Source organism: Nelumbo lutea, chromosome 1 (assembly GCF_056320005.1).
Source record: "Nelumbo lutea isolate HS-2025 chromosome 1, American lotus-T2T, whole genome shotgun sequence".
Classification (NCBI taxonomy): Eukaryota; Viridiplantae; Streptophyta; class Magnoliopsida; order Proteales; family Nelumbonaceae; genus Nelumbo; species Nelumbo lutea.
Genome location: NC_142684.1, coordinates 22,496,784 through 22,523,215, shown reverse-complemented (window position 1 = coordinate 22,523,215; position 26,432 = coordinate 22,496,784). Strand labels below are relative to the sequence as shown.

The 26,432-nt window shown below is 36.9% G+C and overlaps 1 protein-coding gene across 1 annotated transcript; it reads left to right on the top strand.

Annotated features, from left to right (window-relative positions):
• The first annotated feature begins 2,842 nt into the window (after positions 1–2,842).
• On the top strand, positions 2,843–26,432 carry LOC148873925 (26S proteasome regulatory subunit 7). The gene is made up of 10 exons (XM_088943595.1): positions 2,843–3,054; positions 4,522–4,603; positions 6,444–6,535; positions 6,622–6,699; positions 6,826–6,887; positions 9,446–9,590; positions 9,790–10,008; positions 10,148–10,329; positions 23,326–23,501; positions 26,072–26,432. The coding sequence occupies exons 1-10, from the start codon at positions 2,971–2,973 to the stop codon at positions 26,227–26,229; spliced, it is 1,278 nt and encodes a 425-aa protein (XP_088799721.1). The 5' UTR covers positions 2,843–2,970; the 3' UTR covers positions 26,230–26,432.

Genomic DNA, 26,432 nt, shown 5'->3' with positions numbered 1-26,432 from the left:
AATGCCTTTGATGTAAGTGATCACCTTTTCTATTTCCACAACTAATGCTTGATGGATCTATTATTTATACTCATGCTTTTGCCTTTTGAGTTATTCATTTCTTTTTTTTGAGGTTCTTTTGTTTTTAGTGCTTTGATTGACATCGGTTTTAATTGAAATTGTTCAACACAATAGATCTGGTTGACAACTTGGGGACAATTGTGAGGTCATGAACCAAAGAATTCATGGAGGCATTGCAAGCAGGGGTCGATGTGAGCATGATCAAACAATTCGGTGTGGGGTTCTACTCAGATTACCTTGTTCTCGAGAATGTCATAGTGATCACTAAGCACAACAACAACGAACAATACATTTGGGAGTCACAAGGTGGTGGATCATTCACTGTCACCAAGGACATCAATGGAGAATAATTGGGTAGGGAACTAAGAACACCCTTTCCATTGACTATACTTCAACATGCTCCCTTTCTCCCTCCCTTTACTCTATTACCACCCATCACCACTTGACCCTGCATCTCTCTCATTCTTCTCATTTTGTTCCTACTCCCTGTTTCCTCCAAGTTCAAACCCCTCACTTCTTGATCCAGCCATGTCTGATGCCATCAAACAATGTTGGGATAAAAATCTAATACACTTGTAACTCCACCCTCTCAAAACAAAGGTATGCCCAAATTTTGATTTTTTTTAATCTTTGTCTTCATATTTTGCTTCTTATTTCTGAAACTTCAATTTGAGTCTATCATTTTGCTTTGAGTCTATCACTACATTGGTTTTCGTTTTTTTTCATAACTTGCTAGAGAAGATTTATAGGAGTTTGGATGACATTACCCAAACTTTGTGTTTCATGTTTGCATCATCATTATGGTCCCAAGGCAAGCACAAACATTAACAATACAAAGTGTTAGATTATCTCATAAATTAAAGAAAAAAGTAATAAAATTATAAAAGGGTAGCTTGGGTATTTAGAAAATTTTAAATAGTAAGATGAAAACTTTTTCGAAGTTAACTAACAGAACGCTAATGGAGGGGGGTTTTGTCTAACAGCCAAAGTTCAGGGGGATCTTTGTCACAAAAAAGTATATAGGGGGTCCTTGTAATTTATCCAAAATTTTAATATATTTGATATATTTTAAATTGAAATTATATATTTTTATAAATTATTATTTGATATTTTAATTTACATATGAGAATTTAATATTTGGTTGACTTTTTTTGTTAATATAAAAAATAAAAATAGTAAAATATAAAATAATTGATATAATAATTAAAATAAAATATATGCATATGTTATGTGTCTTTGACTATTGATTGATGCATTATCAATACAATTGTATGATATCTATGCATCCAGTTATATTAATTATAATATTTTTTTCATATACAATATTAAAATATACATTGCCTATGTATTTGTGCATTATTTGTGGCTATTTGATTTTAAATTTAGTATTATTAATGTATTTATGGAATTTGTATGTGTTTCATTAGCGTATTCAAGCATTTCCATATTTTTTTGTTCGTTTTCATGCACTTCCAAAGTGTATTTGTATCTGATATGATACCCAATACTGATACTTTAATCTTAATATTTTGGATATTAACTCTTATTCTCTTAATTAATCATATATTAATTAACCATATTAAAGAAAAATAAGTGTTATAAAGAACAAATGTTTTTTATTACTAATATAATTATATACAGATTTAAAAACCAACACAAAAATGGAGTTGTATTTTTATTTGGTAGTGAATCAACAATTCAACCTTTTTGGGACAAATGTATAGACCTTTGACAGGCCTATCAATGATACCTAAAACTTTGTAACCCGATTCGACATTCGATTCGATTATCCTAGTTCATATTTGACCCTATCTGATCTAATTAATATTCGAATAATCTAATATTATAATTATAAAACTTGTATAACTATATTTAAAATTATAAAAAATATATTTGTATATATTTTATATATAATAAACTCAGTATCTTATATTTATATTATTTCACTATATATAAAAGTTGAAAAGTAATTAACTTATATTTTTTATATTTTAAAAAATTAAAGTGGAGTTGGATTAAATTTGAATCTGATCTAAGTCTATAAGGATTCAAATTCGAATATGCATGAGGTCTTCAAATCCAATCAAGTTATGAATTGGATTTGGATGCAAGTTTTCAATAATCGGTCCAATCCATTTACAACCCTAAGCCTTGATGTAGTAGTAGTAATAATAATAATAATAATAAATCTATGCACCTCTCCCATATATATGTATATATAAATAAAGAAAGATTTAATATAATGAATTAACCAATGGTCCTAATATGCTCACTTCCCCAATTTCGATGTTTCACCCATTGTTTGGCGTTTGCTATTCCCTGGGCGCTTTGCATAATTTTGTATATGTTTGGTTCTATTGGCGTTTATTGAATAATCGCTATCACATAGGTGCCCCATCAGCAAAGACCTCATTATGTACATCCATATATATTAATGTTTTGCAACAGTAAACATCAATTTCTGTGCGTCTCTCTCATATTAGGAAGTTTAATTTTGGAGCTTCCTCCAACGAGTAGGCATTTATTGGCACTTTTGCTAATGTAGTGTCTAATGGCACCTATGTATCATAAACACCGTCATTAATTGATTTTCTCGATTTTGCAGCCACATTAAATACAAAACATTTATTCAATAAACGCTAATGGAACCAAACACATACTTTATGTTCAGCCACATGGGGTTCGGTTCGTTAGATTTGATCACCGGCCCGGTCCTGTCCGGTTTGTAAACATCGGTTTGGAGAGTCGGTGAACCGTAAACAACGCCGGTTGGTTGCTTCCGTGGGTAGCGGTTCAGTCTGAGACTAGTCTGCGGCCTACATCACAAAGCTTCCTTTAACCTCTCTTGCCTCGCAAGCAAGGAAGATCAAAAGCTCCGAGTGGTAGCAGTAGCAGTTTAGCAGGAAAGAAATGGCACCCGAACCCGAAGAAGAGATCAACGAGAAGAATCCTCGACCCCTTGACGAAGATGATATCGCCCTTCTCAAAACTTACGTAAGCATGGCGTTAAAACCCTAATCCTTTTTTCCCTCTCTTTCTCTTTTACAGATTGAATAGATTCCGAAATTTGATCTGTTTTATTGCTGGCATATTATACTTGCAGAAGGTTACCTGTTCCTTACCTCTTGTTCTTTGCAATTTTGCCTTTACTTTCAGTAATTGGCGGGAGGCCATGCTTTATTTCTGGATCGTTTCTCTCTAACTGGGTTATCTCCTGTTTTGTGTAATTTTAGGGTTTTATCTATTCCGTGTATACGGATTTCGAACTTTCTTTTTTTTTTTTTTGTATTCTGGTTCAGCAATAAAAACTCTGTAGCTTCGGTGCTCTTTGATGAGTTCTTACTGAAGTCCTTGATTGTTGCATTTAGTGATTTGCTTCCAACTTCTGTAATGTAGCGGCAATGCCATGCCTGCTGCTATTGAGTCCAGTTGCGGGGAGTGAAGACTCCATTAAAGTAGGATAAAATTGAACCCGGTATCCTTTGCAATATCCTCGATGGATCATGTGCAAATAACAATTGGAATATGGGGAGAAAACTCCTTAAAACATAAAATCTCCGGCAGGAGACTTACATGATTTACTTAAAAGAGCTTCGTGGGTTGGACAATGAGAGAAAGCTCGGAATCCCATAATTTAAAAGAAGATATTGTTCTTGATACGTTGAAATGGAAAAACAAGATTCATTTAGCTGACTCTAAAATCTAAATAGTGGGGATAAGGCCAAGTTGACGGCTATGCTCATTGAAAACTCGACAAAGAGAAATTATAATTACACAAGATAGAAATTACGACAGGGAGACAAAGAAGTTCTCTCCCATAAATCCGGTATGACCCAATAAACTCTTGAGAACTTGCTTTAACTTGTTACCTGTCGTCTTCTGTTTGAATTTTGAAAAAAACTCTTGAAAATTCTGAACAACTTTAATACTTGAAGAAAATAATTTGGAAAATCAGAATGCAATATGGCTGTCTGAGGGGGAAAACCTTTGTGGCCTCTCATGCCCGGAAATTTGGTCTGGAGTCAACATGAAACCTTTCCTCTCCACAATTCTCTTATAAACCCACTGCTGTTATTCTGGGGCCAAAAGACCCGTAATTACACTTCAGAGTTAATCCAAAATAAAATTAGGTTTCTACTTTACTGTTTTGGTAAGAACATTAGAAACTCGTAATGAGAAGCACATCTTATCCCTCTCTCTGTAGATTTCCCTTGCAAAGCATGTGACACATAGCTATAAATAAAAACTTTTCTCTTTCAAGTTAGTTGATTTTATTTTGGTTGCTGGTTGTTTTGCATCTTTCTGCCCAAACTTCTGCTCAGGAAGCTTCTGGCTATGTTCTTTCTTGGATTATTGTGCAAGTTTAAAATTTCAGTTTTTCCTACATTCCTCCATTCCACGATACATGTTTAGAGGCCTCTGTAGTGCGTTCCTATATCCATTTCAATGCTCTGATTGCAGGGTCTGGGGCCTTACTCTACTAGCATAAAGAAAGCGGAGAAGGAAATCAAGGAAATGGCCAAGAAAGTAAATGATTTATGTGGTATGCTTCTTAGGCCTGTTATAATTTAGAGGGTTTGTTGCATGTTCAGTGCCAGGCTTAATGCATGTCATTGATAATCTACAAAATGTAATTAATAAACTATTTTGAGTATCTGGATTAAAATATCTTTCATATTTCTTGAGAGGAATTGGATAGACTGAATGTACTTAACAAAAAGGAAAAGCATAGTATTTCATTTTGTCAATATAAAACAAAAACAAGATACCCCTGTACAACTAGAAACTGAACACAGGAAATGTACAAAAACACATTTACATCCCCAAACAGAAATCCCTTGACTGTTTACAAAAAAAAATCCCATTAATAATTTGCATTCATCCCTTAAAATAATTTGTTAATCGCCACGCCAACTAAGATTGTATTTTTCCTATAACCCATCATATCTTTTTATTGTCTTTTTTTTTTTTTTTATAATTTACTGATTCTGTGAAATGCATATCATATTGTGATTCTTATCTGCTCCATAAATCATCAAGGTTCTTATAATCCTAAAAGGTACTTGTTTTACTTGTTTTCTTCTTCTTGCTTTTATGAGCAATTGGGAGATTCAAAGATGCTCTCTGTACACTTCTTATGATCTATATATTTTTTTTTATCAGAGAACACTTAAGGTGAGTTAGTTACAAATGATACATAGAATGCCTGCTTAGCATTCTCCTAGTGGGGCTGATGCCTTCCCTATCCCCTTACATGCAGTTCCCTAAACAATAGCCCAATACAATTGTTCCCTGTTCACCCCTTGCCTTGCCATGGCATCAGCCATCATGTTTGCTGATCTGCATGTCTATATGAAACTTGCATTCAGTTCTGAAATCAGGGTTCCCTGTTCACCCCTTGTCTTGGATTTTTGTATGTCAAAAATCAATCAGTTTCTGATAAAAAAGATGCTTTTTCAATCCCCATCTGTCCACCTAGAAGTTGTATCCATGGATCAATATTTATTAATGTTGATATAAACAAAACTCCAGTTTGTAAAATAGCATTGTTTTTTAGTTAAGAAATTTATGCATAATCTGGATAAAAAATCTCTGATGCAAGTGCATATGTCTTTTGTTGATTGTACTTATTTACTCAATGGAGTGTGACTTTCATAGGCCTACAATTTATAGAAGGTAATAATTGACATATTAAGTGATTGATATCAATCTGTTGAATGAATATAGAACTTTTTATTCTTTTTTTTGGTCTTAACATTTTCATCTATTTGTATCACATAGTGCATCTGTATATTATTTCTTTCCTACTTATCAATTGATATCTTCCAATTGTTGAATCAACACTCTTAGTCTCTCATGGGGTCAAATCCCAAAAAATATTTTGCTTGGAATGTGATCTGCCAATCAATATATGAAACTCTTATACCTGACATAAAGAGGATATTTCCTTTACAAATCACATTTAAACACCCAATAGAGGTTAGATTGACATTGGTAAGCACTAAACAGTAAACCATGGTTCATTCATTGGATGGTGTAGATATTAGTTATTGGATTTTAAATTACATATATCTGGCATATGTTTATCTGCATTATATTGATATATATACATTGAACATGGCTTTGCCCTGCTCTAGTACTTCATGAGTACTTTGGGATGATCTCTGGTCTCTGCACTTCCATTCTTATGGGCAAGTCTGTTATTTTGTTAAATTTCACAATGCTAAATTCTTAACATTTTTCAGTACATCTTTTGGATTACTCTTCCTTGACATCATCACTGTTACTGCCTTTCTTCATCCATTCCTTAATAATTGGACACCAGACACCTATGCTGGTCTTATTTTATGCCTGAATAGGGCTTGCTTTTATTTGAACTATAGGTATTAAGGAGTCTGATACTGGTTTAGCGGCACCCAGTCAGTGGGATCTTGTTTCTGATAAGCAGATGATGCAAGAGGAGCAGCCTTTACAGGTACTGTTTTATATTTATTTGTCCACATTGAAGTTTTGAATCAAGAATCAACAGTAGGCTGAAGCAGTGGTCATCCTGGAATGTAGGTTGCAAGATGCACAAAGATAATTAATCCAAATACTGAAGATGCGAAGTATGTCATAAATGTCAAGCAAATTGCAAAAGTATTTTCTGCCCAATGCCAATTCTTTTACTCAGCAATTCTTTTGGAAGTAGTCATAGCTTATGAAATTTTGACATGCAATGAGTTGTTTCTAGTAACTTCTTTGTTTCATTTTTTTTGGCTGCAGTTTGTTGTTGGGCTTGGAGACAAAGTTTCCCCAACTGACATTGAAGAAGGAATGCGTGTTGGGTAGTCTTTCTGTTTATCCTCTTTGATATTTCTTTTTCCATTTCTGTAACTACTAAGATCTTTCTCATTCCGACATTTGAAGAATCAACATTTTCATATTGATTGTCTGGACTTTGAAGATACAATGGCATATATGCTGGAAAATTATTTAGTGAATAGTCTTTTTTTCAGTCATCTCTTCATTCCTTGTGGCAGTGATTCCAGATTTTGCATTATCAATATATGGTTTGTAATTGCAAGCACATAGTTAAATACTTAGTTTTATCCAGCAAATTGTAAGAAAAGGGTCATTACCCAATGTGGATCCTGGCTATCCAGGGTCTTGTGAGGATAGATTGGACAAGGTCCTAACCTCTGGCTTCTTTTGCACAAAGTGATTACGAATTTACTATCAGACAAACACTGTCTCACATTTGTCAACCTAAGATTTTACCATAGGACCAATTAATGGCTCCATCTTCCAATAAAAAGAGAATAACTTGGGAATATCTTGTCTTCCATTCTTATTATGTATCTACTAAAACATACTGGCCTTGATATATTAGGATGTATGTTTTTGCTAATGAACGGTTTGCTGGTTTCAATGAGCTATTTTTTGTTTTTATTTTGTTGTTTATGGGTATAAAGATAACAGATGTTGATAAGTAGGGGTGAGCAAATTTTGGTTGAAATTGAAAAACCGAACCAAAAATTTCAGTTTCAGTTTTGCAGTTAGGTTATTTTGGTTCTCAGATTTGAAAATCTGGTTAACTGAAAAAACCAAATTAACTTAGGTGGCGTTTGATAAATCTGAAATCTGAAAAGTTAGATATTAAAAGTGTTTGGAATCTGAAAAGAGGCATTAATGCTTTTCTACTTTTTAGAGGCTCTAAATATTAAGCTTGTTTGTATTGGACCAAACCTTTAACATCTGAAATGCTTTGATTTTACTATTTTACCCCTAGAATAGACTATTTGGTAAATTTGAGCTCAATTGGTACTATTTCATATGAATAAATTATTAAATTCAAAAATAATATTAAAAATATGAATAAATTATAAAAATAAAAATAAGAATAAAATTGAAAAATAAATATAAAATTAGAAATTAGAAATAAATAAATAAAAGTTAAAATAATAACGAAAATAGTAATAAAGTCCATGAAGCAATGAGAAAATATTTAATAATTAAAAAATTAATATCTTAATACTATTAAAATATTTAATAATTAGTAACAATTAAAATAATTAGTAATTAATACAATAAAAATTATAAATAATTTATTAAAATGAAAATAAAATTGGAAAGTATGTATAAATTTACAAATTAAAAATAAATTATTAAGAATTAAAATAATAATAGTAAAGTCTATGAAACAATTTAAAAATATTTAATGATTAGAAAATTCATATCTTTAAAACTATTAAAATATTTAATAATTAATTAAAATTGAAATAATTAATTTTACATATTTTGGCTTACATTAGTTGCAAAGGTAGCAAATGGTACAGAGAAGACAATGGGTGGGAGTGGAGAAGAGATGGAGAGGTAGGGAGGGTGTTAATCGCCGTTGCTGAGAGTTGTAGCGGCAGTGGCAGGATTTCATAGCGAGGCCTCTTGCAACAGAGATCAACAACGACGAAGCCAAATGGGATGGAGAAGACAGTGGTCGGGAGTGGAGAAGAGAGAGAGAGAGAGAGAGGGTGTTAACCGCCGCTGATGAGAGTTGCAGCGGTGGTGGCGGGATTTCACAGCGAGGCCTCTTGCATCAGAGATCGACGACAAACTTAGAACAAAAATGATCGTGAAGGACCGGGACCTTTTCTTCAAGTTCTCAGAGAGAGAAAGAGAGGGAAGAATGGGATTTGAGAGATTTCTGGTGACATCTCCATGGCAGGGTTTCTTCAAGTTCTCTTAATCGCCATCTCCCTTCTCGTTCGTTGACAATGAAATATGAAGGATATGATTTGTCATTATTAAAAATATAAAGGATATTTTAGACTTTTGGCCAGGTCTGAAGCGCATCTGACCACGTTCAGTGCCTGGCGTGGGTCTTAAAGTTTAAGATCTGAAAATGGCATTCAGATAATTTTTAAGACATGACTCCAAACGCCTATTACCTCTGAAAAGTAAGTTTTTCAGAATTAAGAGGCAAATTCAGCGTTATCAAACGTGGCCTTAATTTCATTGTGGGATTACATACATACATACATACATACATACATATATATATATATATATATATATATATATATATATATATATATATATATATATATATATATATTTAACAACTCCAGAAAAATTCTGGTGCAGAATATGAACTATCAAACTTCCAGATCTGAAAATTATGATGTTAATTGCACTCCTGGAGTACTTCCTAGTAAAATGTTTATTCAAATGAGTACTGCGAGAACCTTGCTGTCAGGAGCTTGGTTCATGAACTATTCTCATATGATTGTAATTCTTACAAGAAGTAAATGATATATAGTTTCCTGACGTTTATTCCTTCATATAGAGCTTTTTTATAATTAACTCCTATTTTGGTGAATGTCATTATTTTCTTATTTGGTTTCAGGGTGGATAGAAATAAATATCAGATTCAGATTCCATTGCCTCCAAAGATTGATCCAAGTGTAACCATGATGACAGTAGAAGAGAAGCCTGATGTTACATATAATGATGTTGGTGGATGCAAGGAGCAGATTGAAAAGATGCGAGAAGTGTGTAATATTTCCTTGTTCTAACAATATATACTTCTTGGAAAAGGGCAAATATATTAAAGTCCAGACATGTGTGTATATGCTATCATATCATTTGGCTTTGGTTTAATAATTGAAAGCCAAGCGTGTTTATGCTATTATTGTTAGATACCCTGTTTTGTACCTTCATTTAACCCTTATATGCTTTTCTTTTTGCAAGGTTGTTGAACTGCCCATGCTTCATCCAGAGAAGTTTGTGAAGCTTGGAATTGATCCTCCCAAGGGTGTTCTCTGTTATGGTCCTCCTGGAACTGGCAAAACACTCCTAGCTAGAGCTGTAGCCAATAGAACAGATGCTTGTTTTATTCGTGTTATTGGAAGTGAGCTTGTTCAGAAATATGTGGGTGAGGGTGCTCGCATGGTTCGGGAGCTTTTTCAGGTTACTGTCTGAATGTGAATTACCCATTTTGATCAACTAGATTTTTTATTTTGCAACAAACTGTTTCCCTAATTTTCAACCTTGTTTGGTCCTTGGGCATCATCTGCTTTTTTTCTTCTGACATTTTGATTTTCTTTAGATGGCACGTTCAAAAAAGGCTTGCATCGTCTTTTTTGATGAAGTAGATGCCATTGGTGGTGCACGTTTTGATGATGGTGTGGGTGGAGACAATGAGGTTCAGCGAACCATGCTTGAAATTGTTAACCAGCTGGATGGTTTTGATGCTCGAGGAAACATTAAAGTTTTGATGGCAACAAATAGGTTTGTTATCTGTGCTATTGGTTGTTAGTCAATTAGCCATTGCAGTAAATATTTGACTCTTCATTAAATTTTTATGCCTGACCAACTTTTGTCTTCAAATACAATTGGATAGTTTTTTCTTTTCTTTTCTTTTTTTGATAACAGTAACAGATTTTATTAATGAAACAGAAAAATATGTACAAGTACAGCTTCCCCAGGGGAGGTAGACTGTGTCCAATACAATTGGCCCCTGTTTCCCCCTTGTTAGCTAATGTGTTAGCCAGCCCGTTTACAAATCTTGATACCTACTGTATTCTTATCAGCATATCCCGTACTAGGCGTTGAATCCTTTTTAGCACCTCCTTGTGAGCTCACACTTCCTTTTTCTAATCCTTCAGCCACCCAACCCCCACTTGAGAATCGCTTTCAATAATTAACCTGTCAATATTCATTTCTTTTGTCCTTTGTTTTCCAACCAATACTGCAAAGAGTTCAGCTCTTGTAGAGTCCCCAACCAATCAAAAAGCTTGTATCATCATTGTATGAATTACCTATCACATAGGAAGCTTCCTTGCACAATATGCCATATTTCTGCCATGCACAGGGATGATGTGACCAATCCAAGCCATCAAGCAAGTACTGAACCCTTTTGGTTAACCCACCTGTACAATCTTCCAGTTCACATCAATCTGTGACCCACCTTCTACTAGAGCTGCAAATGGCATCCGTTTATCTGAATTCAAATTTGATCTGGTTTAGGGCAATCTGGGGGTAATCTATTTATAATTTGATCATATATGGATCACTCCTATCCAATCTGATATAATATGGTTCAATTTAACTTTAATGTATATGTTTATATAAGAAGAGAAATAGCATTTTGAGAAGAAAGGACTGTTTAGAAAGTTGCAAAAATTCAAAAGAAAGTAGCAGAAATCAGAGTTCAAGAGGAGAGAAGAAGAAGAAGAAGAAGAAGAAGGTGGCGGCAACTTAGGTTCAAAGAAGCCCCTAATTTTATTTCATTAAGTTAAACTTTGGTAATTTACTGAGAAGCGCCTAGTTGGGCAGAAAATTAAAAAGACATAACATAAGAAAGAATAAAGCCCAGATTAAGGCTCATTACAACAAAGAACATAAAAGATAAAAAAGGATAAACAACCTATGGGCCATTCAGCCCATCTTCTCTACACTCCCCCCACAATCTTAGCATAGATGTCAATCATGCCAAGCATGCCAGTATCATGCTGAAGTTTAGCCTTGGGAATGCCCTTGGTGAGGAAATCAACTAACTGTCCTTCAGAGGTGATGAAAGGTAGACACACTTCTCCAGAAGCCACTCTTTCTCGAATGAAGTGTCTGTCAACTTCAATATGTTTAGTTATGTCATGTTGCACTGGGTTGTGAGCAATGTTGATGGCGACCTGATTATCACAGTATAACATCATTGGCTTATCATGCTTAATATCTAGTTCCTCCATCAAGGATCTAAGCCACAATAGTTCAAAAACTCTATGAGTCATGGCTCTGTATTCTGCTTCGGTTGAAGATCGAGCAACAACTGATTGTTTCTTGCTTCTCCAAGAGACAATATTATCTACCACCAAGCTACAATACCCAGAGGTAGATCTTCTGTCATCAATGTTTCCGGCCCAATCAGCATCTGTGTAGGATTCAAGTTTCATATGGCCATGCTTAGCAAATAGAATTCCCTTTCCAGGGGATCCCTTCAAATAACACAGAATCCGCTTTGCTGCTACCATGTGAGTATCCTTGGGAGCATGCATGAATTGACTGATACAACTGACAGTATATGCAATGTCTGGCCGAGTCATGCATAGATAAGGAAGTTTTCCAAGTAGTCTTTGAAAGACTCCCTTATCTTTTAAAATATTGCATTTGAAGCAGAGAGTTTATGGCTCATATCGATAGGAATAGCAACTAGTCTAGCGCTTATCTTCCCTGTTTCAGAGAGCAAATCAAGAACATACTTTCTCTGAGAGATAAGGATCCCATCCTTGAATTTAACAACTTTTATGCCAAGAAAGTATCTCAGTTCCCCCAGATCTTTGATCTCAAACTCTGTATGAAGGGAAGATTTGAGACCTTGAGACATCATTACCAGTCACAACAATACCGTCAATATACACAATCAGGTAAACGACCAAGGATCCTCTCTTCTTCATAAAGAGGGTATGATCAGACTGTGTCTGTACATAGCCAAAGCTAACAAGGGCAGCCCTAAACCTTTCAAACCATGCTCTAGGGGACTGTTTGAGTCCATAAAGAGATTCCTTCAGCCTGTAGACCTTTCCTTTCATATTTGCTTCATACATCCCTGGAGGAAGAGACATACAAACCTCCTCATGTAATTCCCCATTCAAAAATGCATTCTTTACATCCAGTTAATGAAGTGGCTAGTCTAAGTGTGCAGCCAAAGATGCATTCTTTAGTGTTGAGAAGTATACAACTAATGGTTTCTTCCCCTGTCTCAAATTCTTCACATCACTTTTCAACTTGTAAATCCTGGCCACATTTATTTTTTGGGAATAGGTTTCAGCAACACCATCCCAAATTTCCTTTGCTAAATTCATACACAAATAGTGCTGACCAATCTATGGTTGCATTGAGTTCACAAGCCATCCAATAACAATATAATTTTCTTGCATCCACTTTTCATATGATGGATCATCTTCCGGGGGAGCCTTTTTGCTCCCGAAGATAAAACGCCACTTGCCTCTACTACAAATATGAATCTTTACTGATTGTGACCAAGCCAGATAATTAGTTTCATCCAACTTGACTGTGGTCACAACCAGTAGAGAGTCTACAGGGGCTCCTGGAACCTATCCAGATTCAGCAACATGCTTGTTTTCAAAGTTTGAGGAGTTCATCTTCTTAAATACTTCAAAAATGACTTAAAACAACTTTGAATAATAACAAATGAAGACAGAACAAAAACCGTGTTATGACCTAACCTCTATGCATCCGTACCAGTAACCTGCGTCACACCCGGAAGCTAGGAGAAACGGAGAAAACTCAGTCACTCCTTGTAGATTTCATAGAATACCAATCCACTTGATTCGATCTTCAAGAAGGAGAATGAGAAAGCCTTCAGTCATTGAGTGCCCAATTCAAACTCATTGTGGGGTCCACAATCAAATTTCTCTAGAAAATTAGGGTTTCGGGCAACACACTTGAATCTGTCAAGAGGACGACAAAACCAGTCCCCTCTCTCCAGAAACCACTAACAACTGGGTTGAAATAGGTTTCTTTAGCTATTTATACGATTCAGTTCTCCATACACACTGTGTATGGGAAAAAAGGTGAGAAAAAAAAGGGAAAAACGAGCCTGCTCTGATACCAAGAAGAAAGGGCTGTTTAGAAAGTTGAAAAAATTCAAAAGAAAGTAGCAGAAATTAGAGTTCAAGAGGAGAGAAGAAGAAGAAGAAGGTGGCAGCAACTTGAGTTCAGAGAGAGATTTTCTAACATAATCTCTTTTCTTACTCCCTTAATTCTATTTCATTAAGTTAAACTTAGGTAATTTATAGAGAAGCCTCTAGTTGGGCAGAAAATTAAAAAGACATAACATAAGAAAGAATAAAACCCAGATTAAGGCCTATTACAGTAAAGAACATAAAAGATAAAAAAGGATAAACAGCCTATGGGCCATTTGGCCCATCTTCTCTAAAATATATACTTAAAATTTATATTCTATTTATTAGTAAAGTTGGTTTGAATATTTGGTTTTACTAAAAGGCCATTAGTTCAAGTTCCATAAAATTTATTTTCAATATATTTTGTTCATGATATAAAATATCAAAATCATTTTTAGTTCATTTTATTAAATCTATAATATTTTTATTATTTTTATTTTAACTTATTAATGCTGTTCAATATCCATTTTTGTTCAATCAAATTTGGATCTACCTTATAAGGTAGCCCAAAACAGAGGAGCCATGAACTTGTGCATCCTGTGTTATAGATTAAAAGTATTGATATGCACAATATGATGAATTTGTGCATCCTGTGTTTTGATTGACCAATACAGTAGGATTAAAAAAAGAAGTGGGGGGAGGAGCCATGAACTTCGTGAAGGCTAACCGATGGAGAAAGTATCTCAAGGTGGAGGCAAAGAATGGTTCAGAGGCAAAGAAGGCTAACCGATGGAGAATGCTGGAAGAACTAAGAATCAGAGGGCAAATTAGCTTGAAAATCAGGGAAGATAAGCTGGCTGTGGTGCTGTTGGTAGGACTGAATGTGGTAGAATGGTTCAGAGACTTTGTAGTTGTAGCAAACGTGGGAAGGAGATATGTGGTGAAAAGTAGGAAAAACCACAAAGGATTCTTCATAACACTTTCAAAGCAGTATGATAATGCCAGGAAGCAGATGGTCTGCTTTCCAGAAGGAAGGAAGAGCCTAGGATGGATGGAAATAGTCAAAGCTGTAAGAGATTTTATATCTAGAATGAAGATGAAACAAGAAAAAGGTGTGGAGAAGAAGGCAAGAGAGGTTGTCCTAAAGAAAAGAGTGAGCTTTGAGCCTCCTAACAGAATGGTCCCTACCTTAGTGCAAGGTGGAAACAGAGCAACAATATTGACTTCGACAGCAACAGGAGAGTGGTCCAACAAACTGATAGTTGAAGTCGATAAACCAGGTAGAAATTGGGAGGAGATTGCTGAGTTGGTCACAAAACAACTGAGGATGACAACCACATATGTATCAACTCCTTTTGATGGATGCAAAGCTTTGCTAGATCCTCTGGACAATAAGACAGAAGTTGAGGCCGTGTGCTTGCAAGATAAACTGGGATCGGTGAACATTTACAGGTAGTCTCCTTCATCAAACTCGAAGGAATACTTGGTAATGGATGGAGTTGAAGTATGCGTGGTGGGTCTACCTTTCCATCTGTGGAAGGATGAAGTAGCAGAAGCCATCGCAACATTATGTGGAGCAAGATTGGTGGGTGTATTTTGGGGAGATTTAAGGTCTGCAACAATCTTATTAGATGGTGTCGAGCCTGAGGAGATTCCAGGAAAGTGAACTTGAGAGTTGGAGTGTTCATGGCGGTCTGGTTGACTTCCTCCATTGAAGCTGAAATGTGAAAGGAAGCTCGTAGGGAGGAAGATGGTAAGGTTGAAGAAGAAACATTTCGTGGCAGTAAGGGGTTGGCTAACCTACAAGGTGGACACAGTTACACAAAAGAGGGCAAGCAAGCTTTTGGCAATTCAAAAGCTTTGCTAAAGAAGGAAAGTCACAAACGTGATCAACAAGGCATGAGATGGACACTTGATAGAACATATGCACTAGCAGTAACACATGGCGTCCAAGCTACTTCATTAAATGCACATGTTTGACTGAGAAAAGGTGAGAAGGGGGCTGAGAGTAAGGGAGCTGAAAAGCTGGGGATTTTTAAAATTAATACGGCCCAATCTCTACCCAATTCGGGCCAGATAATTGGGAATGGGCCTCCCCCAAGTGGTGGGCCCCAATTTTTAAAAATTGGGTCAAATAATAATAGAAGGAACAATGTTTATAACGGGCCGACCATTGGGGACCTATCTAAGGCGGGACAAAAGGAACATTTTGTTAAAAGTCCAAACGGGCTGAACATTATCAACCCATCAAAGGGGATCACGTTTTTTAAAAGGTCACGTGACCAAGGGGGGGCGAGTCGATAGATCGTAAAGTCCATCTGTCTTCTTAGTTGATCTCAATAGGCCGAATACCACGAAGAGAGAAGTTTGCCATTTTAGGGAACTCCCTACACTGGGTCGCGCCAAAAAAGATAAATAGACTGTCACCAGAAAGACACAATCCAAGGAGCTTCAGGGGAAGTGATCTTGAAGGGCAGAATGAGCATGTGTGCTCTGAGGAAGACGAAGCTAGTAAGACCGATTCAGACTGTACAATGAGCTTAGGGAGCATTGACCTGAGCAGAACGAGAAGTGTTTTTGATGAAGACATTGGGGTACAGAGGTGCTTTTTCAAGAGAACAAGGAAGAAGATGTTTCTAAAAAAGATGAAGAAGACGATGTGAATGATTTGGATCGTCTGACAAGAGTTGAGGTTCAGGTGATGCCTGCACTCGCAAGGAAGTCAGCCCAGTAGCTTAAGAAAATTAGGATACAAGGCCGGTAAGGAAAAATCCTAACACCTTGGTCTGTATTGTAATATTGGAAGAAGGGAAGCACATGAAGAATAGTTCAATTGCTAAAGCTGATGGGGTATTGACTCCTACTATAAACTCTCTAAGGAAAGATCAATCACAGGGAACAGATTTAGGCTCCTCTCCTTATGCACATTCCCCTCCCTTGTTTGATGGCCTTTTGGTTCCCAACAACACAGGTATGGATGTCCTTTCGGTTTTGGTTACTAATGTGCCTTCTGTGCTTGTAACAAATACTCCAGAATCCCAAGCGGAAGTTCTAGTCAGGGGAAAGAGAAGAGAGAACGACGGTTCTGAGAGAGAACTGAGAGGGGAAGAAGCGACTTCTAGAGAGAGAAAGGAGGAATTAGAGAGAATATGAGAGATGATCTATGCATTGTTGGAGGAATACAAAGAGGAGGAGGAACTAGGCCAAAAGGAGAGAGCAAAAATTCTCAAGAGAAGGAATTTTGTAGAAGTTCCGAGTTGGGGGGAGGGGTAGTTGAAGTTAATGCACCATCTAGGAAGTTCGAGGGTAACAATAAAAGGAAAAAGAAAAAGAGATCAGAAGTGGAGAGATTGATTTTAGATATTGAGGGTGACATTGAATTTAGCGGGAGAGGGGAAAGAAGAAAGATTTTGTAGTAGGTGGAATCTCTTGGGAAGGGTTTTTTGAAAAGTACTGAATGAAAATCATAAGTTGGAATGTAAGAGGATTGGGAAGCGAGAGAAAGAGAAAGGCTATTAAAGACCTACTAAGAAGAGAGAAACCGGACTTAGTATTGATACGAGAAACCAAGTTGGCAGAAGTGGATAAAAGGTGGGTCAGAAGTGAATGGAGATCAAGAGGAGTTTGCTGGACCTCGGCCCCTTCTTGGGGTGCCTCTGGAGGTATAGTAACACTATGGAGGGAGGATGTCGTAGAATCAGTGGAGGAGCTAATAGGGAGATTTTCTATGTCATTAAAGGTTAGGAATGTGGGGGATGGATTTACCTGGGTTCTAACCAATGTCTATGGGCCAAACATGTATAGAGAGAGGAATGAGATGTGGGAAGAATTGTATGGAATATGGGGTTTATGGGAGGGTCCTTGGTGTCTTAGGGGGGACTTTAATGTAATTAGGTTTTGTAATGAATCCAACAACCCCCAGAGAACAGTTACTACCAGTATGAGAAGGTTTAATGAATGTATTAGTAACTGTGGTCTAAAGGATTTACCTCTCTTACAAGCCAACTTTACTTGGTCTAATTTCCAGAAAACCCTCTTTGTTTGAAATTAGATAGATTCCTCTTTAATGAAGAGTGAGAGAGTCATTGGAGGAACCTGATGGCTAGAGCATTACCCAGAGTCATTTCTGATCATTGCCCTATCCAGTTAAGTCCTGAAACATTAGCCCTCTGGCCCACGACCTTTTAGATTTGAGAATATGTGGCTAACTCAACCAGATTTTGTGCATTTGATTGGGGAGTGGTGGAGAGAAGATTTAAGAGGGGTGAAGTGGAAGGGAGTGAGATTCCACAAAAAGCTGAAAAGGTTGAGGTCCAAAATCAAGGAGTGGAACAAGGAACAATTTGGAAGAATAGAGGAACAAAATAGTAACCTGTTGTCTAAGATCAAGGAATTAGATTCTAAAGAAGCCCAAAGGATGATGAGCGAGCAAGAAATGGTGTTGAGAAGGAACTTAAAGAAGGATTTGGAAGAGGTTCTGTTGAGAGAGGAAATTTCTTGGAGGCAAAAGTCAAGACATAAATGGATTAAGGAAGGGGATGGAAACACAAAATTTTTCCATGCGTTGGCTAATGGGAGGAGAAGAAAAAAAATTGTGGCTAAGTTAGAGGTGAATGGGGAGGAAGTAACAAATCAAGATGAGATAGCAAGGTTGTTTGTGGATAATTTCAAATCGATCTATATGAAACCCTTGAATAATAGGCCAATATTGGAAGATTTGGAGTGGACCAGGTTATCTGAAGAACAAGTAAACTGGTTAGAAAGGGATTTTAGTGAAGAAGAGATCAAACAGGTGGTGTTTTCAATTGATAGATCCAAAGCTCCTGGTCCAGATGGCTTCACAATGGCTTTTTATCAGGATTGTTGGGATGTGATTAAAGAAGACCTTGTTAGGGTGTTTCAGGAATTTGCAGATAAAAACAAGGTAAGCCTTGGAGTTAATGCAACCTTCTTAGCCTTAATCCCAAAGAAGATAGATGCAAAGCACCATAAGGATTTTAGGCCGACCAGTCTAGTGACTAGCATCTATAAAATTTTGGCTAAAGTGTTGCCTCTGAGAATCCGAGTAATACTACCATCCATCATTAGTCAAGCACAAGGTGCTTTCGTGCAAGGTAGGCAAATAACAAATCAGATTTTATTAGCAAATGAGTGTGTGGAGGACATGAGAAAGTCGGGGAATCAAGGTTTTGCGTGCAAGTTAGACCTAGAGAAGGCTTATGATCTTGTAGATTGGAGTTTTTTACTAGAGATCCTTGGGTGTTATGGCTTCGGAGATAGATGGTGCAACTGGGTAAAGGGTTGTATTAGTTCTTGCCATTACTCAGTCTTGGTTAATGGGGTGGTCAAAGACTATTTTTCAGCTTGTAGAGGCCTTAGACAAGGAGACCCACTCTCCCTGTTCCTTTTCACCTTAGTTGCAGATGTTTTCAGCAGATTAATCTCTAAGGCAGATAGGGAAGAGGAAGTGAGTGGTTGGAGGATTGGAAGAACAATGTCCGGATAACCCATCTACAATTTGCTAACGATATCATAATATTTTGTGATGGAGGTGACAGGCAAAAAGTGAGGAAACTTAGAGCATTGTTACAACATTTTGAGAAGGTCTCCAATTTGAAGATAAACCTGGATAAGAGTTGTGTGGTTGGTATCAATATGAATGAGGAGATTATTCAGTCTGTGGCAAATTGTCTAAGTTGTCTCGTTTCTTCTTGGCCCTTGCAGTACCTAGGTCTCCCTCTAGGGGCTAACCCAAGAGAAAGTAGTTTTTGGAATCCAGTTTTGGAAAAATTTGAGAAAAAGGTTAGCGGCTTGGAAAAGAAACTATATCTCTATAGGGGGTAGAGTGACTTTATTGAGAGCAACCCTAGCGAACCTACCGGTCTACTTGTCCATTTTTAGGATACCTAATAGGGAGGCTAAGAAACTGGAGAGATTAATGAGAAATTTTCTTTGGGAGCCAGGGGAGGAAAAGAAAAATCATTTAATTAATTGGGGAATAGTTTGTAGGAGCAAATAGGAAGGTGGACTGGGGTTAGGTAGCCTAGAGAAAGGGAGAGGTTGTGGCATGAAGTGATAGATAGTATACATGGATGACTGGAAAACGGATGGGATGCGGGTGTATCAAGACAAGCAATGTAGGCATCTCCTTGGAAAGCAATCCAAAGTATCCTCCCTCAATTTCTCAACTTTGTTAGGTATGATGTCAATTCTGGTAACCTTGTTTTATTTTGGGAAGACACTTGGGTGGGGACTGCTACTCTAAAGGACCAATTCCCGTCTCTTTATTCTATTTCCCTTTACAAGGAAAAAGTTATCTCTCGTTTTCTTCCATCTCCTATTTCACCTTCATCCTTAACTTGGGATTTTGGCTTTCGGAGTGGTTTGAGGGATGATGAACTTAACAGTGTCTCAGATCTGTTGTCTCTTCTTGGCAGTGTCTTTTTGGACCCTCTTAGTTTGGATGTGAGATTATGGTCCCCTAATCCAAAAGGGTACTTCTCTTGTGCTTCTTTTTTTAAGTCCCTTTCCTCTTCCCCGAGTCAGTGGGGTTTTTCGACCAAGGAGATTTGGTTTAGACCTGTTCCACCAAAAAATGTTGTTTTTTGCTGGGAGGTGCTTTATAGAAGGATTAATACCTTGGACTGCTTGCAAAAGAAAAGGCCTTTCATGTGTTTATCCCCTAACTGGTGTGTACTTTGCAGGGCTAATGGGGAGGATTGTTCCCATCTACTTGTATCTTGTTCTTTTTCTAGAGCCATTTGGAGTTGGATTTTTTCTTTGTTTGGGTGCAGGTGGAATTTGTCCACAGATTTAAGTCAGCTATTCGATCATTCTTTTTTTGTGTGCCCTACAAAAAAAAAGGAAAAATGATGTGGATATGTATTAGAGCAGCCGCATTGTGGACAATTTGGGAAGAAAAGAATGCAAGAATATTCAAGGAAAAGGAAAAGGAAAGAAGCATTCAAGTTGTTGAGGATTGCATCTTAACTAGGGCCATTCGTTGGCTGAGAACTATGGACCTCTTTCATACTTTTTCCTTTGATGATATTTGGAGAAATTGGTTAGTGGTGGCTAGCAGCCATACAAGGACAAGGTTTCTGCAGTGTTGACCCCTCTGCCTGAAGGATGGGTAAAGCTGAATTTTGATGGCAGCAGCCAAGGAAACCCAGGCCCATCGGGAATAGGAGGGGTGCTAAGAGATACGGAGAGCAATATATTAGCCTTGTTGTCAGGTCCTGTGGGATTAGGAGACTCTAATAGAGCTGAGATTTTGGTGGCGGTACAAGGTATTCAGATTGTAGAACAATTAGGAGTTCAGCATTTGGTAGTTGAAGGAGACTCTCAAATTGTTGTGGTATGGCTGACAGATCCAGCTTCAGCCATGTGGTGACACAAAGATTTATCAAGGAAAGTCAACTGGTGTACAAGAAATATGACAGTTACCTTTTGTTGGGAGGGAAGATCAGCAAACACCTTAGCGGATGGATTAGCTAAGCAGGGGGCTACTAGGGAACATTTATTTTGGGCTCCTTTGTAATTGTATTTATGACTAATTCTGTTTTTTATTTGATGTAATACTGCCCTGAAGAGGTAACAGCTCGTGCCTCTTTTGAGTTCACTGTACTGCCTTTTCTGAATTAATAAATTATATTCATTCATAAAAAAAAAGGTAGCCCAAAACAGATCTCCCCTTGATACCCCTTGTTTAGCCAGAGAATCAGCCATTGCATTTGCCGATCTTCTAACCCACTGAATCCTGTCATGTTTTGGGCTACCTTATAATTGTAATTCAGGCTTGTATATGTTTATGTGCATATTGTTCAGTTCTAGGGAGAGGTAACACCTTGTGCCTCCTCTTAGGCTGACTGTACACTCTTTCTATGTTTAATAAGATTACATTCATTTATCAAAAAAAAGGATCTACCTTATATCTGATTCGATCTGATCTGTTTTCTGTCCACCTGTAAAATGTGTCTTCCACAATTAAAACTGGCCCTTGGATGTGAAGGGGTCTGGACCAAGCCAGGCTTCTGGTCTTACAACTTTAAATATTATATATAGTATGCATTTATTATCATATCATAATATTTGTATATAATATTCATATGTGTGTGTCAATGTATATTTAATAATATATAAACATGTAAACTCTGGGCTGGACCTAAAGTATTAGGCCTAGGTCTGGCCTGCAAATTCCTGGACCTGATGCAGGCCCTAGCTTGGACATAAAACCATGGGAGTGGGAATTGTTAATTGCTTCTTTGGTGTTGCTCTTTTCTACATCAAACTCTTTTGGGATGGAAGCCGAAAAAATAGTTGCCATTTAATTCTCCCAATCACCATTGAATTAGAATAATAAATTTGCCCAATTTTGTGGGGGATGGGTCCGATGGGATGGTAAAAGGAATTTGTGAGGCTGTTTTGGGCACCAAACCAATTTTCCCTTTGGCTCAATTTGGTAGGAGTACAAATACAAATATGTACTGTGCAAATACATTCAAATTACAAGGTTTTGCACTCTACAAATTTGTATTTGTACTCCTTTCAAACTGAGCCTTTGGAAAATTTGTTGATCATTTAAACCTCACTGAACAACCCAACTAGTAGGGGTTCCCATTTATGTATGTATATTACATATAGCAAACAATGCTGAAGAACTTGATAGTTAACTGAAACTATTATTGAGCAGAATAGTTGCTTGATAGATGTTGTTGGTACTTTCTGATGCAGTAGGGCTTAACAAACTATCACCAGACAGAAATGAGAGAGCAAGAGGGAGGAGAAGGGGTGGAGAAAGAGAAATAAGAGGGAAATCCCAAGGAATCACTCCAAGCAGTCCTGGAATCACTCTAGGGTTTGTAGGAATCACTCCATACAGCAAACTTGCTCTAAAGAAATCTTCATTCATTTAATAGCTTCAAAAGGAAGAGAATACATCTATTTATGCTTTTATGGAGTGACATGTGTGGCCCGAAATACTTACTGTTCACCATAATTACAAAAATGCCATTCCTTGTCTTGTGCATCAAGAAACACAATAGCTTTCTATCTACTAGTGCAAATAAACTGAAAATTGAAAGACAAGCCCTACTAAACTAGAGGAACAAGATGTTATAGCCCAGGCCCCACACAGGACTAGTTAAAATGGCGAAAATACCCATACTGTCCAAATATACAAAAAATACAAAAATTTCAAGAAAATTCCATATTTGATTCTCCAGCTCCTGCATTACTGTCTTCATTGTTGTCAAGTTTTAGAAGATTGTACTATAGTCAAGATCTCTGGTTTGATGCTACAGTCAAGGTTTATCCTAGAGATGAATTTTCTTATGAATTCATAGCTTTGATCTGAATTTTGACCGGATCTTATGAATTTTCTGAGTGCTGATTTCGGTAACAAGAGCATTGTCTAGGTGACTGATTTCAATACTCCAATGGTATATTATTTAAGTCAAGGATCCACTTTCATGCTCAGTCATGGTTAATGATCAATTGCATTGTAGCCCATATTCTGAGGTTTCATATTTTAGGACTTGACATTATTTTATGATGCCCATCAAAAACATTACTTCATGATTAGTTTCCTACTCAGTCATCTCACTTTTCACATTTATTGTATTTATTTTTATGATCTCTTCAGACCTGACACACTGGATCCAGCGTTGTTACGTCCGGGGCGGCTAGATCGTAAGGTTGAATTCGGGTTACCTGATTTAGAGAGCAGAACACAAATATTTAAGATCCACACACGAACAATGAACTGTGAAAGAGACATACGGTTTGAGCTTTTGGCTCGACTTTGCCCCAACTCCACCGGTAAACAGAGCTACTTTGAGAACTCTTTCCTGTCTTTCCTTCATAATACTGCTATTTAGGAAATTGGCTGTGCCTACAAAATGCCAACTTCTGGGGTTAAATAAATTAGATGTTTTTAGTCTACTGCAACCCTTTGAAGATGTTTTCTCAGAAAAATCTATTAACATTGATGACGGATTTTTTTTTTCACTCACCAGCCTTCCAAAAGAAAACTCTTTGTTGTTTTTTTACTAAACAATGCAATGATTTTAAAGGTGTGCCTAGGTGCACAGGAAAGGTACAGTTTAAGGCATGCACCTTGTTCCAATCTTACGAAGATGCTTTCTTGGGCAAGTCTCTTAACATTGGTGACAGATTTTTCTTCTCCCACCAAGTGGTTGTTTGCTTGGCTTCCAAAAGAAAACCTTTTGGTTGTTTTATTCACTAGATAAGGCATTGTTTTAAAAGGTGTGCCTGGGTGCCCTCTGAAGATGCTTTCTTGGAAAAGTCTCTGAACGTTGATGACTGATTTTCTTTACCTACCAAAGAAAAACCTTTTGGTTGTTTTCTTGACTAGACTAGATAATGCAATGTTTTAAAAGGCGTGCCTAGGGCCCTAGGTGCACAGGCCAATTATAGTTTAAGGAATGCACCTTGCTTCAACCCTTTGAAGATGCTTTCTTGGAAAAGTTTTGATGGCAGATTTTGCTTCACCCGCCAAGCAGTCTTCTGCTTGCTTTCTAAAAGAAAATATTTTGCTTGTTTTGTTTACTAGAGGATGCAATGTTTTGAAAGGCGTGCCTAGGTATACAAACAAATTACTGTTTAAGGCATTCATCTTGGAGACTGGAACTGCTACCCACAAGACACTACCCACTAAATGCTACAGCCACTCAAACATGTTTCATATTCATATGTTGTCATTATTACCAAAAAAAAAAAAGAAGAATTTCTCTGTTGTCATTATTACCAAAAAAATACTTGTATGTTGTCATTGATGGGGTAATACATGAGGTATGTGGCTCTAGTGTCTTGGGGGTTGCAGATACTTGGCACCTTGCCTCAACCCAAGTGCAGGGTGCAAATCTGGTGCACCTAGGTGCATATTTGGGTCACCTTGTACCTTGGCCCAAGCAAGCAGCTTTTGTGAGCTTGCTTTTGTTTTTTTTTTTTTTACTTTTTCATATATTTTTATGTTTTTTTCGCCTTTTTGATGGTCTATTAAATTCTAAAATACCTTTCTTTGGTGCTTGTGTACTAAAAACAAGCAGAAAGAAAAAAGATATTTTGAATACCTGGAAACCCTAGTTGCTTCTGCAAAATAGGCAACAGTTATACAACTGACCTTTGATCCCTAACCCTAAAATAAGCTATGACCAAAATGATAAGACCTACCCCCTTACATATATGGGCAAAAAATTCAGATTGGTAGCACTACTTCCAAATCTCCACATGGACTTGTTTGAACTTGCCTTTGAAGAAATATCAGTGTGAAGGCCCTGACCTTCTAGGATTAGGAATGCAAGATGTCTAACATCACATTAGCTAATGCAACAAAACATTGAGAATTTTACATGATTGAAATTTTGAGTATTTACAATTTATAAAAAAAAATGAGTATATGAAACATTTTGGTATGATTCTCTTTTTTTCCTTCATTTTCTATTTGAATTTGTTTTTATATGTGTGATGCTCTTGTATTATCATTTGAGCTAATAAGCTTTTTAAAACACTAAAGCTAACCATATTTTTATGTATTAATGCTATATTTTATTTTTTAAAATTTCAATAATTTTCACCTTGCTGTGTCCCATCACACACCTCGCCTTGCACCTTAGGTCCTAACCTTGTGCTTTTCTAGTCACTTTTTAATTCATTGGGATAATATCCAAATGGCTGGATGAATTTTGCCAAATTAGTTATTTGTGTGAAATTATTTTATCATAGGTTATCCATAAATCATGGCCTGATTTCAACTTAATATATAGGCTGCCTTTGTTGCAGCATGAAAGGGCTGAAAAATAATGATACCTTGGTCTCTGTACACGGGTGCAGGTCGTCCCAGACACTTCAATTTTTGGTGTAGATTCTGTACTGGACACCATATCCAGTTGTATTTTTGCCGTATCTGGGAAACTGAAAAAACTTGGTGTCCACATTTGATAGCCTACCAGTCTCTCCAGCTCTCCATGTTACATCAGTCTATACAACCATGCCTTCTGTATGTTTAACTGTTGCATGGAGTTCATATGGACTAATGTGTGACAAAGAAGCCCTGTGGACAGTACAGGCTGTTGAACATAGACAGACAATTTTTTCCTTGGGTAACATAGCTGAAATGTGCTTTTTACATTGAAGAAATTGGGGTCATACTGGAATTATGATTCTGCCTAGGTGATTTATCCTTTTTTACTTTTTTTCCCATTCATAAATGTTTTGTAATAATATAACACTTTGCCCAATTAAGCCTATAAGCCTGCTGTTTATAAAATCTAGGTTTCATAAACCTATTGCCCCATTATGCTTAATATAACACTTGAATTTCCTAGTTGTATGGGTTTATGACTTCGGTGTCATGGATTTGTTTACAGGGGCTGACATAAGGAGCGTGTGCACAGAGGCTGGGATGTTTGCTATCAGGGCACGAAGGAAGACGGTGACTGAGAAAGATTTCCTTGATGCAGTTAATAAGGTCATCAAAGGCTACCAAAAGTTCAGTGCGACACCCAAGTACATGGTCTACAATTGAGGTGCTGTCTTGTACTCAAATGGAAACAAACTTGATGATCTGTTGTTCCAGTAGGGTCACTTTCATACTCTGCCTTCTGTGGTGGCTTTTCCTGGTTGTTGTTGGAAGCTGCCGGATGATAATATATTTGTTAATCAGGTTTTTTTTTTTTTTTACCGACTGTATTTTACTGCAAATGAAATGTCCATGATTGCTGTAGGCAA

Excerpts from the sequence above, each read along its gene's own strand:
- LOC148873925 (XM_088943595.1), top strand. The coding sequence starts at position 2,971 with ATGGCACCCGAACCCGAAGAAGAGATCAACGAGAAGAATCCTCGACCC. Across the intron at positions 4,604-6,443 it reads GAAAGTAAATGATTTATGTG|GTATTAAGGAGTCTGATACT; the intron begins GTATGCTTCTTA and ends TTTGAACTATAG. Across the intron at positions 6,536-6,621 it reads AAGAGGAGCAGCCTTTACAG|GTTGCAAGATGCACAAAGAT; the intron begins GTACTGTTTTAT and ends CCTGGAATGTAG.